Raw genomic sequence first — 15216 nt, forward strand, 5'->3', positions numbered from 1 at the left:
TTCCGGTCCTTTCGCAGCTTCAGCTCCAATCCCCAGCAGCGGAAAAGCCGCTCTCCTCCGAGAGACAGGAAGACCCCGTCATTCAAGACCAATCCCGCCTGGCGTTCACGCCCCCGCCAGTCCACGAGATCCTCTTCTGGTTACCGCCGACGTTCCTCCAAGTGACTCGTGGTCGGCGCGCAACAGCGCCAGACTTGTGGGAGGGCGTCTGTCTCGTTTTCAGCATGTGTGGATCCCCCTGACCGCCGATGCCTGGGTCAGAGAGATCATCACATCAGGCTACAAAATAGAATTCGAAACAAAGCCACCGAGACGTTTTTTCCTATCTCGCCCTCCCGAGTCTACCGCGTGGGCTCGCGCATTCTTTCACTCCATAGACTCCCTCCTCCGAACCGGAGTCATGGTACCAGTCCCTCCCGCAGAGCGTTTCAAGGGGTTCTATTCCAACCTTTTCGTGGTCCCCAAAAAGGACGGCTCTGTCCGTCCTGTCCTCGACCTAAAGCTTCTGAACAGGTCGGTGAGACCTCGGCCGTTTCGAATGGAGTCACTCCGGTCCGTCATCGCGTCCATGGAGGTAGGCGAATTCCTGGTTTCGCTGGATATTCAAGACGCCTATCTTCACGTCCCGATAGCCACCTCTCACCAACAGTTCCTCCGCTTTGCGATAGCGGAAGATCACTTCCAGTTCACGGCTCTTCCATTCGGCCTCGCATCCGCGCCCAGGGTCTTTACGAAGATCATGGCTGCTGCCATGTCCGTCCTGCATGCCAGGGGTGTCATGGTCATCCCGTACTTGGACGATATGTTGATAAAGGGCTCTTCCTTCGAGGACTGTCGTCTTGGGGTTCAGATCACAATCGACACCCTTTCACGGTTAGGGTGGCTGATAAATCGGAAGAAGTCCTCTCTGATCCCGGTCCGTCGGATCACCTTTTTAGGCATGGTATTCGATACCCTCCAAGGACGAGTTTTCCTCACTCAGGAGATCTCCTCCCTTCAACGAGGGCTCCGCGCTCTCCGGCGTCAGCGCCAAGTGTCCATCAGGTTCGGCATGCGAGTCCTCGGTCGTATGGTGGCGGCGATGGAAGCGGTACCCTTTGCACAGTTCCATCTCCGGCCCCTCCAGCTGGCCTTGCTGAAGAAGTGGGACAGATCTCCCTTTTCTCTGGACCGCAGGTGTCATCTTTCGCCGGAGACCCGCCACTCCCTCCGTTGGTGGCTCAATCAACGCAACCTCGCATCAGGAAGGTCTTTCCTCCCGCTCCACTGGAAGATAGTGACCACCGACGCCAGTCTCCAGGGCTGGGGAGCAGTGTTTCGACATCACACAGCGCAGGGCCGATGGTCACCGAGAGAGAGTTGCCTCCAGATCAACATTTTGGAGATAAGAGCCGTCCGGCTAGCCTTGCAGCAGTTTCGGCACCTAGTACAGGGTTGCCCGGTCAGGATCCAGTCGGACAATGCGACGGCGGTGGCGTACATCAACCACCAAGGCGGCACAAGAAGTGTCGGGGCGATGCGAGAAGTCAAGAAGATCTTGCACTGGGCCGAGTGTCATCACTCCCTGATCTCAGCGGTACACATCCCAGGCGTGGACAATTGGGCGGCGGACTTCCTCAGCAGGGAAGGCCTCGCCTCCGGAGAATGGTCCCTCAACCGGGAAGTCTTCAACCAGATCTGCGACAGATGGGGAGTTCCGGACGTGGACCTAATGGCCTCACGGTTCAACCGTCAGGTTCCGCACTTTGTAGCACGGTGCCGCGACCGCTTGGCTTTAGGAGTCGACGCTCTCACCCTGTCATGGAGCCAGTTCAGTCTCCCGTACATCTTCCCTCCGCTCCCTCTAATTCCGAGGGTCCTCAAGAAGATCAAGGCGGAAGGGATACCGGTCATCCTAGTGGCTCCAGATTGGCCCAGGCGAGCATGGTTCGCGGAACTAACTCAGCTCCTCGCAGACGCTCCGTGGCGCCTTCCAGACCGTCCAGATCTCCTGCAGCAGGGGCCTCTCTTCCATCAGAACTCACAGGTCCTAAATTTGACGGCCTGGCCATTGAATCCTGGGTTCTAGCTAAGGCTGGTTTTTCCTCAAAAGTGATTCAGGCAATGATTAGGGCCAGGAAGCCATCTTCATCAAAGATTTACCACCGCACGTGGAAGGTTTTCTTCAGGTGGTGTGAAGAGCAGAATATTTCTTCTCCTCTCGCCTTCTCCCTTCCTTCCCTACTGGCGTTCTTGCAGTCAGGCCTAGATGCGGGTCTCTCGCTCGCAACACTAAAAGGCCAGATATCGGCGTTATCAATCCTGTTTCAGAAGCCACTGGCCGCTCGTCCACAGGTTAAGACCTTCATCCAGGGAATGGCCCACCTGGCACCGCCGTACCGTCGGCCTCTAGAACCGTGGGACCTTAATCTAGTCCTAGGGTCACTTCAAGGCTCCCCATTCGAGCCCTTGCGTGAATCTTCCCTTTCTCACCTGTCTTGGAAGGTGGTGTTTCTTGTTGCCATCACTTCTATTCGCAGGACGTCAGAGCTGGCAGCTCTCTCTTGTCGTTCCCCCTTTTTGATTTTTCACCAGGACAAAGCGGTTCTCCGGCCAGATCCCGCTTTTCTCCCAAAGGTGGTCTCCCCGTTCCATCTTAACGAAGAAATCGTTCTTCCATCCTTCTGTCCTGGCCCCTCTCACAGCTTGGAGAGGTCCTTGCACACCCTGGACCTAGTGCGTGCACTTAGAATTTATGTCTCCAGAACCGCGCCGTTCCGTAAGTCAGATGGTCTGTTTGTTCTCCCTTCTGGTCCCAAGAGGGGTGAATCGGCATCCAAGGTCACAATTGCCAGATGGATCCGTTCCGCCATATCAGAGGCCTATCGGATTCGGGACAAGTCTCCGCCGCGGGGGGTAAAGGCGCACTCTACCCGCGCAGTGGGAGCCTCTTGGGCGATTAGGCATCAGGCGTCGGCCGACCAGGTCTGCAAGGCCGCCACCTGGTCTAGCCTGCACACCTTTACTAGGTTCTACCAAGTTCACACCCAAGCATCGGCAGATGCTATTTTTGGGAGAAAGGTCTTGCAGGCAGCAGTTGCACACCTGTAATAGGGTGGCAGCATTCAATTATAGTGCAAGCCCGCCGAGGGAGGTTGTTGTTTTCTTCCTATCTGCGGGTTTTTCGGTATTCCCACCCAGGGACTGCTTTTGGACGTCCCATGGTCCTGTGTCCCCCAATGAAACGATAGAGAAAGTAGGATTTTTGTGTACTCACCGTAAAATCTCTTTCTCTGAGTCTTCATTGGGGGACACAGCACCCACCCTGCTTGGTTTTTTGGTTGATTCAATTGCATTTGCCTGCTATTTTTTCAGTGGTCTTATGTTCATAGACCTCTTGTTTGCACGGCTGCATTGTTTTAGTTACAACTTGTGTTTATGTATGGTGATTCTGGTACTCCTCCTACTGCTTGTGCACCAACTGATCTGAGCCCGCCTCCGGCTCGGGGTGTATGCTGCTAGGGAGGAGCTAACTTTTTTGTGTTTACTTAGTGTCAGCCTCCTAGTGACAGCAGCATAACCCATGGTCCTGTGTCCCCCAATGAAGACTCAGAGAAAGAGATTTTACGGTGAGTACACAAAATCCTACTTTTTCATAAACCTGTCTAGCAGTGGAGTCAGACTAAGGTTGATAAAGTTTTGAAGCCTTGTTGTTACCCTAAAGGGCACTTTACACGCAGCGATATCGCTAGCGAGCGTACCCGCCCCCGTCGGATGTGCGTCACGGGGAAATCGCTGCCCGTCGCGCACAACATCGCTTACACCCGTCACACATACCTGCCTAGCGACGTCGCTGTGGCCGGCGAACCGCCTCCTTTCTAAGGGGGCGGTTCGTGCGGCGTCACAGCGGCGTCACTAAGCGGCCATCCAATAGAAGCGGAGGGGCGGAGATAAGCAGGACGAACATCCCGCCCACCACCTTCCTTCCTCATTGCGGGCGGCCGCAGGTAAGGTGATGTTCCTGCGGTGTCAAACGTAGTGATGTGTGCTGTCGCAGGAACGACGAACAACCTGCGTCCTGCAACAGCAACAATAATTGGGAAAGGAACGACGCGTCAACGATCAACGATTAGGTAAGTAATTTTGATCGTCAACGGTCGTTCGTGCGTTTTACATGCAACGACGTCGCTAACGAGGCCGGATGTGCGTCACGAATTCCGTGTCCCCAACGACATCTCGTTAGCGATGTTGTTGCGTGTAAAGCAGCCTTAACTCCCAGATACTTGCATTCTTTTACCATGACAATATTTGTATTAATCAATCACTGCTGGTCCAGTATCGGGTCGAAGGGAATAAGAACTAATTTGTCCCAATTTATGAGTAGTCCTGACCATTTTTTGAATCCTTCTAGAATACCCATTATCGGCTTTTCTGGTGAGGGACGTCCCCAAGAAACAAGAGCATATCCTCTGCATAGAGAGTTCTTCTACCCAGCCACATCTAAACTCTTTTACCTGTGGAGGCATATGTATCAGACACGCCAAAGGTTCTATAGCTATGGCAAAAAAAAGGGGAGACAGGTTGCAGCCTGCTTTGTGCCCATTCTCAATACCAACCTGTCAGACAATCCTCCATTGACATGTATTCTAGTAGAAGGTTCATTATACAGAAATTTAGGGCCAATTCCTCAAGAACCGTCAATAGGAAGTTCCAATTCGCAGTGTGTAATGCTTTAGCAGCATCCATAGATAACACTGCCATTGAACCTGGGTTCTGGGAATGCAATTGTATATTTAAAAAAAAAAAAAAAAGCCTTCACAGATTAATAGCTGTGGATTTATTTGGCATCAACCCTGATTGGTCACTACGTATGATTTCATTAATAACATTGGCAAGTCTAGTTGCCAAAACTTTGGCTAGCAATTTAATGTGTACCGGGAGAAGAGGAATGGGTTTGTAGGAATCTGATGAGTTAGTTCTCTGTATGAAAATAAGAACAATGCCTGCCTCCATCATAGATGGGGGGAGATGGCCTGTATTGTGCGCCTCTTGAAATACCTTCAGTAATTGAGGCAGTAACAATTGACTATAGCTCCTATAGAATTCACCAGTTATTCAGTGCAGTCCTGGAGCCTTCTGATTAGGGAGTGACTGAACTGCACTTCCCAGTTTATAAGGGGTTCTTATGTGCTGGCACCTCAGGGGCTCTGCCAATGTGACATGACCATTCCAGCAAAATCTGCTTTTCAATATGGCACTCCTTCCCTTCTGAGCTTTGCACTGTGCGTGACAGGTAGTTTCCAACCACAGATAGGGTATTGGTGAACTCGGGAGAAATTATGTGGTCCATTCCCTTTTAATAGCCCTTTTGAAAATTAAAAACTAGGTGCTAAAAAAAAAAGTTAGTGGAAAAAAAAATTGAATTTTTCATTTCTGGAGTCTCAATGTAACACAATTCTGTGAATCATCTGACTGCTGCAATTACATCCCTTAGGCCTAAGCAACATGGAATGAAAATCGGACCGAGTGGAATGCGATAAAACATCGCATTCCACTCGGACCAATATTAACCTATGTCCCAGCACCCATGAGCAATTATTGTCTCGGCCCCAATCGGACCGAGAAAACAATCGCATCATGCTGCGATTGTAATGCGAGACTCTTTCTCTCGCACCCATTCAAGTGTATGGGGCAAGAGAAAAATTGCACTGCACTCACATTACACCAGTGTACCGTGAGTGCAGGGTGAGAATCGTGAGAGCCGGCTACGGAGGAGAGAGGGAGATAAATCCCTCCCTCTCTTCCTCAGTTCTGGCCCGCCCCTCCTCAGTGCTGGCCCATCCCCCGCAACTGAGGTCTGATCGTATAATCAGACCTCAGTCACAGTGACACTCACATGACACTCGGCTCCTGTACTGGCAGGGTGTGCCGAGTGTCATGCGAGGATTGCAGTAGTCCCTGTGTGGCCCTGGCCTTATGGTCGGTTCAGTTTGCAAAGACTCATCCTCCACATCTCAAAGATCAGAATTCAGCTACACATCAGCTCTTTTTTAGGCAGATTTTTCAGGAGAAGCAGGACGGCCAGTGTGAAAAGCAGGCCACGCCATCTTAGTGTCTGCTCCATGTGCTCCCGGATCCCCCGGCTGCTCTTCCCACTCAGAAGAAGCATTCACGGGTCTCACATGAGACACCTATTCAAATCGAAAGAGGCATGCGGCAACCTCCACCACTCTTTTTCAGATGGCTCTTGGGGTGCCATATTGGAAAGGCTGACATTGTGTCCTAGTTCGCTTCTATGCCAAGTCATTTTACCGACTATTGTGCTAACCGTTGTTTTTCGGAGTACGCAGACAAAAACATGTAGCTCTATCCATTGCCTTTACATGGTCAGTCTATTTGTCCGCTTCAGAGAAATCAGTATTTTAATTGATATGTGAGTGAGGCTGTAAACCTGAAGCCTCTGTCACTCCAGCTTTATTCCCCGCCCAACATTGCCTCCTCCTTGTGCTTGACTGACAGATTCTATGCTGTGTGACTGCAGGCAAAGGAGCTGTCAGTCAAGCACAAGTAGCTTGCATTGGGCAGAGAAGATACTTAATAAATTTCCTGAGGGTAAATGAGCACCTAAATGAGACTGAGAAATGATTTCCATTACTCTTAATTTTAAAAATATTTAAATAAATAATGGAGTAGTTGGAAAGAGTTTCTGTTTTCTTTCTATGTGCAGGCTGAGTAAGCTTGTTTCCTGAAAATATTTTTTCTTTTTAACATTGCAGATACAATGACCCAGGAAAACTTTTGGAAACCAGACGTGGACGATGCGGGGAATGGGCGAACTGCTTTACCTTGTGCTGCAGGGCGTTGGGGCTGGAAGCACGATATGTGTGGGACGCTACAGGTGAGCAGGAGACTGAAAGACGTCCCATCTTGTATTCTCTTTGGTATTGTGATAGAGGAATCAAAAGTATAACATTGGGTGAATATAACAACCCTTAAAGCACCACTCCAGTTTGTTTTCTTTCCGTGCAGGAGTGGTGCTTTAAATCTAAGTCCTCTGCCATATATTCACCTTAGAGGGTCTTCACCGTTTACCGACGCCGCTCTGGTCGCCCGCGGACATCTTGTGACATTGACTCCTAACTGACCAGAAGGTAGATCACAAGCACTCAATGCAAGTCTATGAGAGCCAGAACGAGGCTCTCCTAGAGATGTATTGATTTGTGACCTTTGGCGTGCTTCATGGAACACTGAAGCGGGCCGACAGGTCAAAAATCGAAAGAGCGGAAGCGATAGCTGGTGAAATCGCTGGAAGCCGAGTGTCAGACAGGGCAGTGTGACCAGTGGTGCAATAAAACAAAAAATGCTGGCGTGGTGCTTTAAATATTATTGGTACAGTAATTTTCTATGCCTAAATAACTGGAAAGGAAAGCTCTTTACAATTACTTTTAATTTAAAAACTCTTTGATTCATAAGTGTGATCTGACCTGTTTCTATTTACTTGGATTACAGCATTTTGTCCAAAGGGTGCTTTACACGCTGCGACATCGCTATCGATTGCTAGCGATGTCGTGCGCGATAGCACCTGCCCCCGTCGTACATGCAACATGTGGTGATCGCTGCCGTAGCGAACACTATGGCTACAGCAGCATCACACGCACATACCTTGTCAGCGACGTCGCTGTGACCGTCGAACAATCCCTCCTTCAAGGGGAAGGTGCGTTCGGCGTCACAGCAGCGTCACTAAGCGGCCGCCCAATAGCAGAGGAGAATGCGGAGATGAGCGGCCAGAACATGCCGCCCACCTCCTTTCTTCCTCATTGTTGGTGGATGCAGGTAAGGAGATGGTCCTCGTTCCTGTGGTGTCACACACAGCGATGTGTGATGCCGCAGGAACGAGGATTAACCAGCGGCATGCCCCACCAACGACATTTGGAAAAGGAGCGACGTGGCAACGATCAGCGATGTTTGCCGTTTTCCGATCGTTGCTTGTTGCTCCTAGCTGTCACACGCTGCGATGTCACTAACTGTGCCGGATGTGCGTCACAACCACAGTGACCCTGACGATATATCGTTAGCGATGTTGCAGCGTGTAAATGGCCCTTTCTAGGGATACTCTAAAAAAAAACAAGTTGTCCTCTGTCCATTGGGGATAACTTACTGATCACTGTTATCAACCACTGGGACCTCCATCAATGCTGAGATCAGTGACTTAGAAGTGGGCTTCGAAGCCTTGCCTTGAACAGAGCAGAGATGCTCTTACTCTTCCTCGCTTCATTCATTGTCTGTGGGACTGCTGACCCCCGTTCTTGAGGTTCTAAAGCCCAGAGCTCGGGATTCCTGGGAATCCCAGTGATCAGACCTCAATTCAATAGGGAATAACTTGAGAATTTTTTTGTGAACAACCCTGTAATGCTTAATTAATCTAGAGCCCAGTTCTTGTGATACAATATGTCTGCTGACTGGTCAATATGTGAGAGCATATCCTGATATTTCTTTATCGTTCCTTTGGGAGACCCAGACCATGGGTGTTTAGCTTCTGCCTCCGGAGGACACACAAAGTACTACACTTAAAAGTGTAGCTCCTCCCTCTGAGCTTATACACCCCCTGGTTGCCAGTGCTAGCCAGTTTATCGCTTGGTGTTCAGGAGGTCATACATCCACACATGCATTCTCATCTGATTTGTTTGACTTTTGGAAAGAGTTTGAAGAAAAGCGGGTCCATGTCTGGACTCCCGGAATGTCCCTTCTCACCCCACTGTGTCGGCGGTGTTGTTAAGGTTGATTTACAAGGCTGAAGCCTTACATGCCGCGCTCCTTCACCATCCCTTCTGGGCTCTGGCTTGAAGTGGGAGCCAGCACGGTCTCCATGCCTGGCAGGAGTCCGGTCTCCATCCACAGCCCCTTGAGGATTCTGTTGGACCGGAGCACTCATCCCCAGGGACATGGCCCTGCGTCTCAGCAGCTAAGTACCTGAGACGTTTATGTTGGGGGTCCCGGTTCTTTATTGTATGGGGAGAGTATGCTGTATGTGATTTTTTTTTTTTTAACTTTTCCGGCGGGTTCTCCAGCTTTTGCCAGAGAACCGCGCCGATGGTGCCTGCTTGTCGGCCTCGCCGATTACATTTAGGCCCCGGCTTCGCCAGAGGCCTAGTTTCGTTTTCCTGCCCTCGCATGTCACTCATGCAGAGGGACAGGTTCGGGTCCTCCCGGCGGCCGTTCTACACAGGGGAGGGACACTCCCCACTGCTGGGGCGTCCCTCCTTCCCTGCAGGTCTCTATAGCCCTCCAGTTCCCGCTCTTTTATAGGAACGCCCCATTTCTCAGGCAGAGTTCACTCTGCTCTGGGACATCCTGCATTCTGCATCTCTGCTGAGGTGCTGCGCACTGGGGGACCGGGCTTCGGGATCTGGAGGGCACACAACACCGCGCTCAGCGGTCTGGTAAGCCACAGCCGGTCTCCGGTTGTGGACCTCTGTATATTCTCCCTGGGGTTCATTCTCTGCAAAGCCCCCACTCCAGCAGCATGTCTCACACAAGGAGCAAGGCTCCAAAGCTTTATGCTGCATGTAAGCTCCTGCTGCCTGAGCCGAGCATTTATCCACACTGTGATGGTTGCTCTAACTTGGCGGTGCCACAGCCTGGAGTCTCACCCCCAGTGGTCTCTCAGGCTGCTGCTGCTGCACCTGTGACTGAACCCCCGGCCTGGGTAGAGTCCTTTTCTAGGTCCATATCCCAGTCATTTGCTGAGTCCATGGGACTTTTGTCCAGGACTTTGATGAATATGCATCAGCCCCCCTCACAGGGTGCCTCTAATACTCTTGACAGAGGACTCCTATCCTCTGACCTCCGTCCATCAGAGCTCACGGAGGATTCATCATCTGATCCCAGACCCCGTCCTTCTAAGAGAAGGCGCAGGGTTTCCTCCCCCTCCCCATCCCACAGCTCTGTCTCAAGAGCTGATTCTCAAGATGAGGAGGATGCCCTCACTGGGGGCTCGGAGGATATGTATCCCATCGATTTCTCTGAGGGTGACTCGGACCTTAGTGATTTGATTGCTTCTATTAATTCTGTGCTGGATCTCAATCCGCCAGTGTCAGAGGAGCAACTCTCTTTGGCAGAAAAACATCAGTTTACCTCGCCTAAGAGAGTGAAGAGTGTGTTCTTTAACCACTCCAGTTTTCAGACCGCTGTGACCAAACCCAGGGCCTGCCCTGACAAACGCTTTCCAAAGCGTGGTTCTGATGACCGGTTTCCGTGGTCTCACTCCCCAAAGGTAGACCCCCCAGTGTCTAGGCTCTCAGCCCGGACCGTTGTATCGGTGGCTGACGGCACCTCACTTAAGGATTCCACTGACCGTCAGATTGACCTTCTGGCCAAATCTGTGTATGAAGCTGCGGGGGGCCGCGTTTTCCCCGACTTTTGCAGCAGTGTGGGCTCTCAAAGCCATCTCTGCTTCTCTAGAGGAGATGCATTCCCTCACCAAGGAATCTATGCCTGAGATGGTTACCTTAACTGCTCAGGCTTCATCTTTTTCATCTTATGCCATGTCTGCCATGCTAGAGGCTGCTCACCGCACTGCGGTGGCTTCAGCTAATTCTCTTGTTATCCGCAGGATTTTGTGGCTTCGAGAGTGGAAGGCAGATGCTTCTTCCAAGAAGTTTCTTGCTGGGCTCCCTTTTGCTGGTTCACGGCTGTTTGGTGAACAGCTGGATGAAATCATTAAAGAAGCTACTGGCGGGAAGAGTACTTCCATGCCACAAACCAAGACCAGGAAACCCGCCCAGGGTAGGAATCAATCGAGGTTTTGTTCCTTTCGTTCCTCCAACTGGTCATCCTCTAAGCCTTCCGCCTCGTCCGCTAACTCAGCCAAGGATCAGAAATCCAACTGGCGCCCAAAAGCGCATCCGCAGAAGACCGCAGGAGGTTCTGCCACTAAGGCAGCTTCCTCATGACTCTTGGCCCGCTCCAACCACGTCCTTAGTCGATGGCAGGCTCTCCCACTTTGGCGACGCTTGGTTAAAGCAAGTCTCCGATCAGTGGGTGAGAGACATCATATCTCACGGCTACAGGATAGAATTCTCTTCCAGCCCTCCAAACAGATTTTTTCTCTCAACTCCCCCCTGCTCCAAGGCCGCCGCCTTCTCGCAGGCCGTGGCGTCCTTGCAGGCAAATGGAGTGATTGTCCCAGTTCCCGCTCAGGAACGGTTCAGAGGTTTTTACTCAAATCTCTTCCTAGTTCCAAAAAAGGACGGTACCTTCCGGCCCATCCTGGATCTCAAGCTTCTCAACAAGCATGTTCGGGTGCGGCATTTTCGTATGGAGTCCCTGCGATCAGTCATTGCCTCTATGACCCAAGGGGAGTTCCTGGCGTCCATCGACATCAGAGATGCCTATCTACATGTGCCAATCGCAGTGTCACATCAGCGTTTGTTACGTTTTGCGATAGGAGAGGATCATTTCCAATTCGTGGCTCTCCCCTTCGGGTTAGCCACGGCCCCTCGGGTATTCACCAAGGTCATGGCGGCAGTGATTGCGGTCCCGCACCTCCAGGGGTTGGCAGTGCTCCCTTACCTGGACGACCTTCTGGTCAAGGGTCCATCCAGCGCAGACTGTCAGCGGAGTGTTTCGCTCACTCTCGCCACCCTAGCCCAATTCGGGTGGATTGTCAATCTTCAAAAATCCACTCTGACTCCGACTCAGAGTCTCACGTACCTAGGGATGCAGTTTGAGACTTTGCCGGCACTTGTGAAGTTGCCCTTAATCAAACAGCAGTCTCTCCGGCTAGCGGTGCGCTCTCTCCTGAGGCCCCGCCGTTATTCCCTCAGGCGCCTGATGCAGGTGCTGGGTCAAATGGTGGCTTCCATGGAGGCGGTTCCCTTTGCCCAGTTCCATCTGCGTCCTCTGCAGCTGGACATCCTCCGCTGTTGGGACAAGCGGCCTTCCTCCTTACAGAGGTTAGTGGCTCTGTCGCCACGGACCAGGAGCTCTCTTCAGTGGTGGCTTCGACCCCTCTCCCTGTCCCAAGGGCGCTCCTTCCTGGCTCCGTCCTGGGTGATTCTCACCACGGATGCCAGCCTATCCGGCTGGGGAGCGGTACATCTCCACCACAGAGCTCAGGGCACTTGGACCCCGTCCGAGTCAGCCCTTTCAATCAATGTGCTGGAAACCAGAGCTGTGCTTCTAGCTCTCCTAGCCTTTCACCACCTGTTGGCGGGCAGGCACATTCGAGTCCAGTCAGACAACGCGACAGCGGTTGCCTACATCAATCACCAAGGCGGGACACGCAGCCGCCTGGCAATGTTGGAGGTCCAACGCATCCTTCAATGGGCGGAGGACTCCAAGTCCACCATATCCGCAGTCCACATCCCTGGCGTAGAAAACTGGGAGGCAGATTATCTCAGCCGTCAATCCGTGGACGGTGGCGAGTGGTCCCTGCACCCGGCAGTGTTTCAGTCAATCTGCCGCAAATGGGGCACTCCGGACGTGGACCTAATGGCATCCCGTCACACAACAAGGTTCCGGTTTACGTGGCTCGCTCCCACGATCCTCAGGCCTTCGCCGCGGACGCTCTGGTTCAAGACTGGTCCCAGTTTTGTCTGTCCTACGTGTTTCCCCCTCTAGCTCTCTTGCCCAGAGTCCTGCGCAAGATCAGAATGGAGGGCCGTCGAGTCATCCTCATTGCACCGGACTGGCCCAGGCGAGCTTGGTATCCGGACCTGCTCCAACTGTCCGTGGAGATGTTGTGGCATCTTCCGGACCGTCCAGACCTGCTCTCGCAAGGTCCGTTTTTCCGTCCGAATTCTGCGGCACTCAAATTGACGGCGTGGCTCTTAAGTCCTGGATTTTGACGGCTTCTGGTATTCCTCCTGAAGTCATCTCCACTATGACCCGGGCCCGTAAGTCTTCCTCCGTCAAGATCTATCACAGGACTTGGAATATTTTCCTGTCCTGGTGTCGCTCTTCCGGCCATTCTCCTTGGTCATTCTCGTTGCCGACCCTTCTGTCTTTTTTACAGTCCGGTCTGCAGCTAGGACTGTCCCTTAACTCTCTCAAGGGACAAGTTTCAGCTCTATCAGTGCTGTTCCAGCGGCGTATCGCCCGGCTGGCTCAAATCCGCACCTTCATGCAGGTGCGTCTCGCATCATTCCGCCTTATCGGCGGCCCTTGGATCCCTGGGACCTTAACTTGGTCCTCACGGTATTGCAGAAACCCCCCTTTGAGCCTCTTAGGGAGGTTTCTTTGTATCGTCTTTCTCAAAAGGTGGCCTTTCTAGTTGCCATAACTTCTCTCAGGAGAGTCTCTGATTTGGCTGCGTTCTCCTCGGAGTCGCTTTTTTTGGTTTTTCACCAAGACAAGGTAGTTCTCCGTCCGACCCCGGACTTTCTTCCTAAGGTGGTCTCTCCCTTCCACCTTAACCAGGATATATCCTTGCCTTCCTTCTGTCCGGCCCCTGTTCATCGCTTTGAGAAAGCGCTGCATACTCTAGATCTGGTGCGTGCTCTCCGGATTTATGTGGCTCACACCGCTGCGCTTAGGCGGTGCACCTCTCTTTTTGTGCTAACCACAGGGCGGCGCAAGGGTCGCTCTGCTTCTAAGCCGACCTTGGCCCGTTGGATTAGATCGACCATTTCGGACGCCTACCAGAGTACTCAGGTGCTTCCCCCGCCAGGGATCAAAGCACACTCGACCAGAGCTGTCGGTGCCTCTTGGGCTTTTAGGCACCAGGCTACGGCTCAACAAGTCTGTCAGGCTGCCACTTGGACTAGCCTGCATACCTTTTCGAAGCACTACCAAGTGCATGCTCATGCTTCGGCAGATGCGAGCTTGGGCAGACGCATCCTTCAGGCGGCTGTCGCCCACTTGTGAAGTTAGGCTCCGCCTACTTCTTAGTTTTTTCTGTTTATTTCCACCCAGGGACAGCTTTGGAACGTCCCATGGTCTGGGTCTCCCAAAGGAACGATAAAGAAAAAGAGAATTTTGTTACCGTAAATTCTTTTTCTTATAGTTCCGTATTGGGAGACCCAGCACCCTCCCTGTTGCCTGTTGGCAATTTTCTTGTTCCGTGTGTTATCACCGGCTGTTGTCGTGGACAGAGTCTCCGGTTGTTCCGGTTCTTACTCGGTTCTACTTGTGGGTGGCTATTCTCCTTCAGCTTTTGCACTAAACTGGCTAAGACTGGCTACCAGGGGGTGTATAAGCTCAGAGGGAGGAGCTACACTTTTAAGTGTAGTACTTTGTGTGTCCTCCGGAGGCAGAAGCTAAACACCCATGGTCTGGGTCTCCCAATACGGAACTATAAGAAAAAGAATTTACGGTAAGTAACAAAATTCTCTTTTTTAGTTTTATATTGGTGCAGTGATACCTGTGTATTTTATGTGTTTTTTTTCTAACCCACAATTGACATCTACAATACCATATCACAAATAAGTGCATGTTTTCACACTCTGCAGATCATGTCTGGACTGAGGTGTTCTCTTCATCCCAAAACAGATGGCTTCACTGTGACCCATGTGAGAATGCCTGTGACAAACCCCTCTTGTATGAAGTCGGATGGGGCAAAAAGCTTTCATATATCATCGCATTCTCCAAAGACGAGGTATGTCTAACCGGTTGTGAGTATATTCATATATGTAAAATATAGTTATCATTATTGCAGTCTATCGTGAACACATGAGATTTCCCTCATGGGTTCACAAGAAAGCAGATACATAAACTTGTCTCCTTCCAATAAACGTTTTAACTTCTAAGTCTTGTCAATAGGTTGTGGACGTCACTTGGAGGTATTCATGTAAACATGAAGAAGTCATCTCCAGGAGAAAAGATGTTCGAGAAAATTGGTTGCGAGAAACCATTGCTGGTCTCAATAAGACGGTAAGAAGATACTTAGACCGTTTTGTATACAAAAGCATGCATTATATTATAGTGATCAGAAGACCAGTTTTAAAATACTCTGAGTTTGGCGTCATTCAGACATCCATATATTTTATGGAAGTAATGAAAAAACTGACATTTTTTCATCAGTGCGCTAGATCCATTTTTAATGTTTCTATATTTCACTATTGTTGCGATGTATGTTTTTATCATATAGAAATAAATATTGAAAATCTAAACTTCTACTCATGGATGGCAGCATTGGACTATGCATTTATTTGATGGTCCCATTCACTTGATGACTATGTTCTGCAAATTGGAACTTTATTTCTTCAGTCTTGATGATCTCCACTCCTTATTTATGAA

General features: G+C 51.0%; 1 protein-coding gene across 2 annotated transcripts in view; it reads left to right on the plus strand.

The window, feature by feature from the left end:
* Positions 1–15216, plus strand: part of NGLY1 (N-glycanase 1) — a 58577-nt gene that overhangs the window by 19874 nt on the left and 23487 nt on the right. For both annotated transcript variants that reach the window (XM_075315270.1, XM_075315271.1), the window contains exons 6-8: positions 6756–6877; positions 14430–14575; positions 14740–14850. In XM_075315270.1, coding sequence (XP_075171385.1) covers positions 6756–6877; positions 14430–14575; positions 14740–14850 — 379 coding nt within the window. The remainder of the gene's footprint in view (positions 1–6755; positions 6878–14429; positions 14576–14739; positions 14851–15216) is intronic.

Source organism: Anomaloglossus baeobatrachus, chromosome 6 (genome assembly GCF_048569485.1).
Source record: "Anomaloglossus baeobatrachus isolate aAnoBae1 chromosome 6, aAnoBae1.hap1, whole genome shotgun sequence".
NCBI lineage: Eukaryota > Metazoa > Chordata > Amphibia > Anura > Aromobatidae > Anomaloglossus > Anomaloglossus baeobatrachus.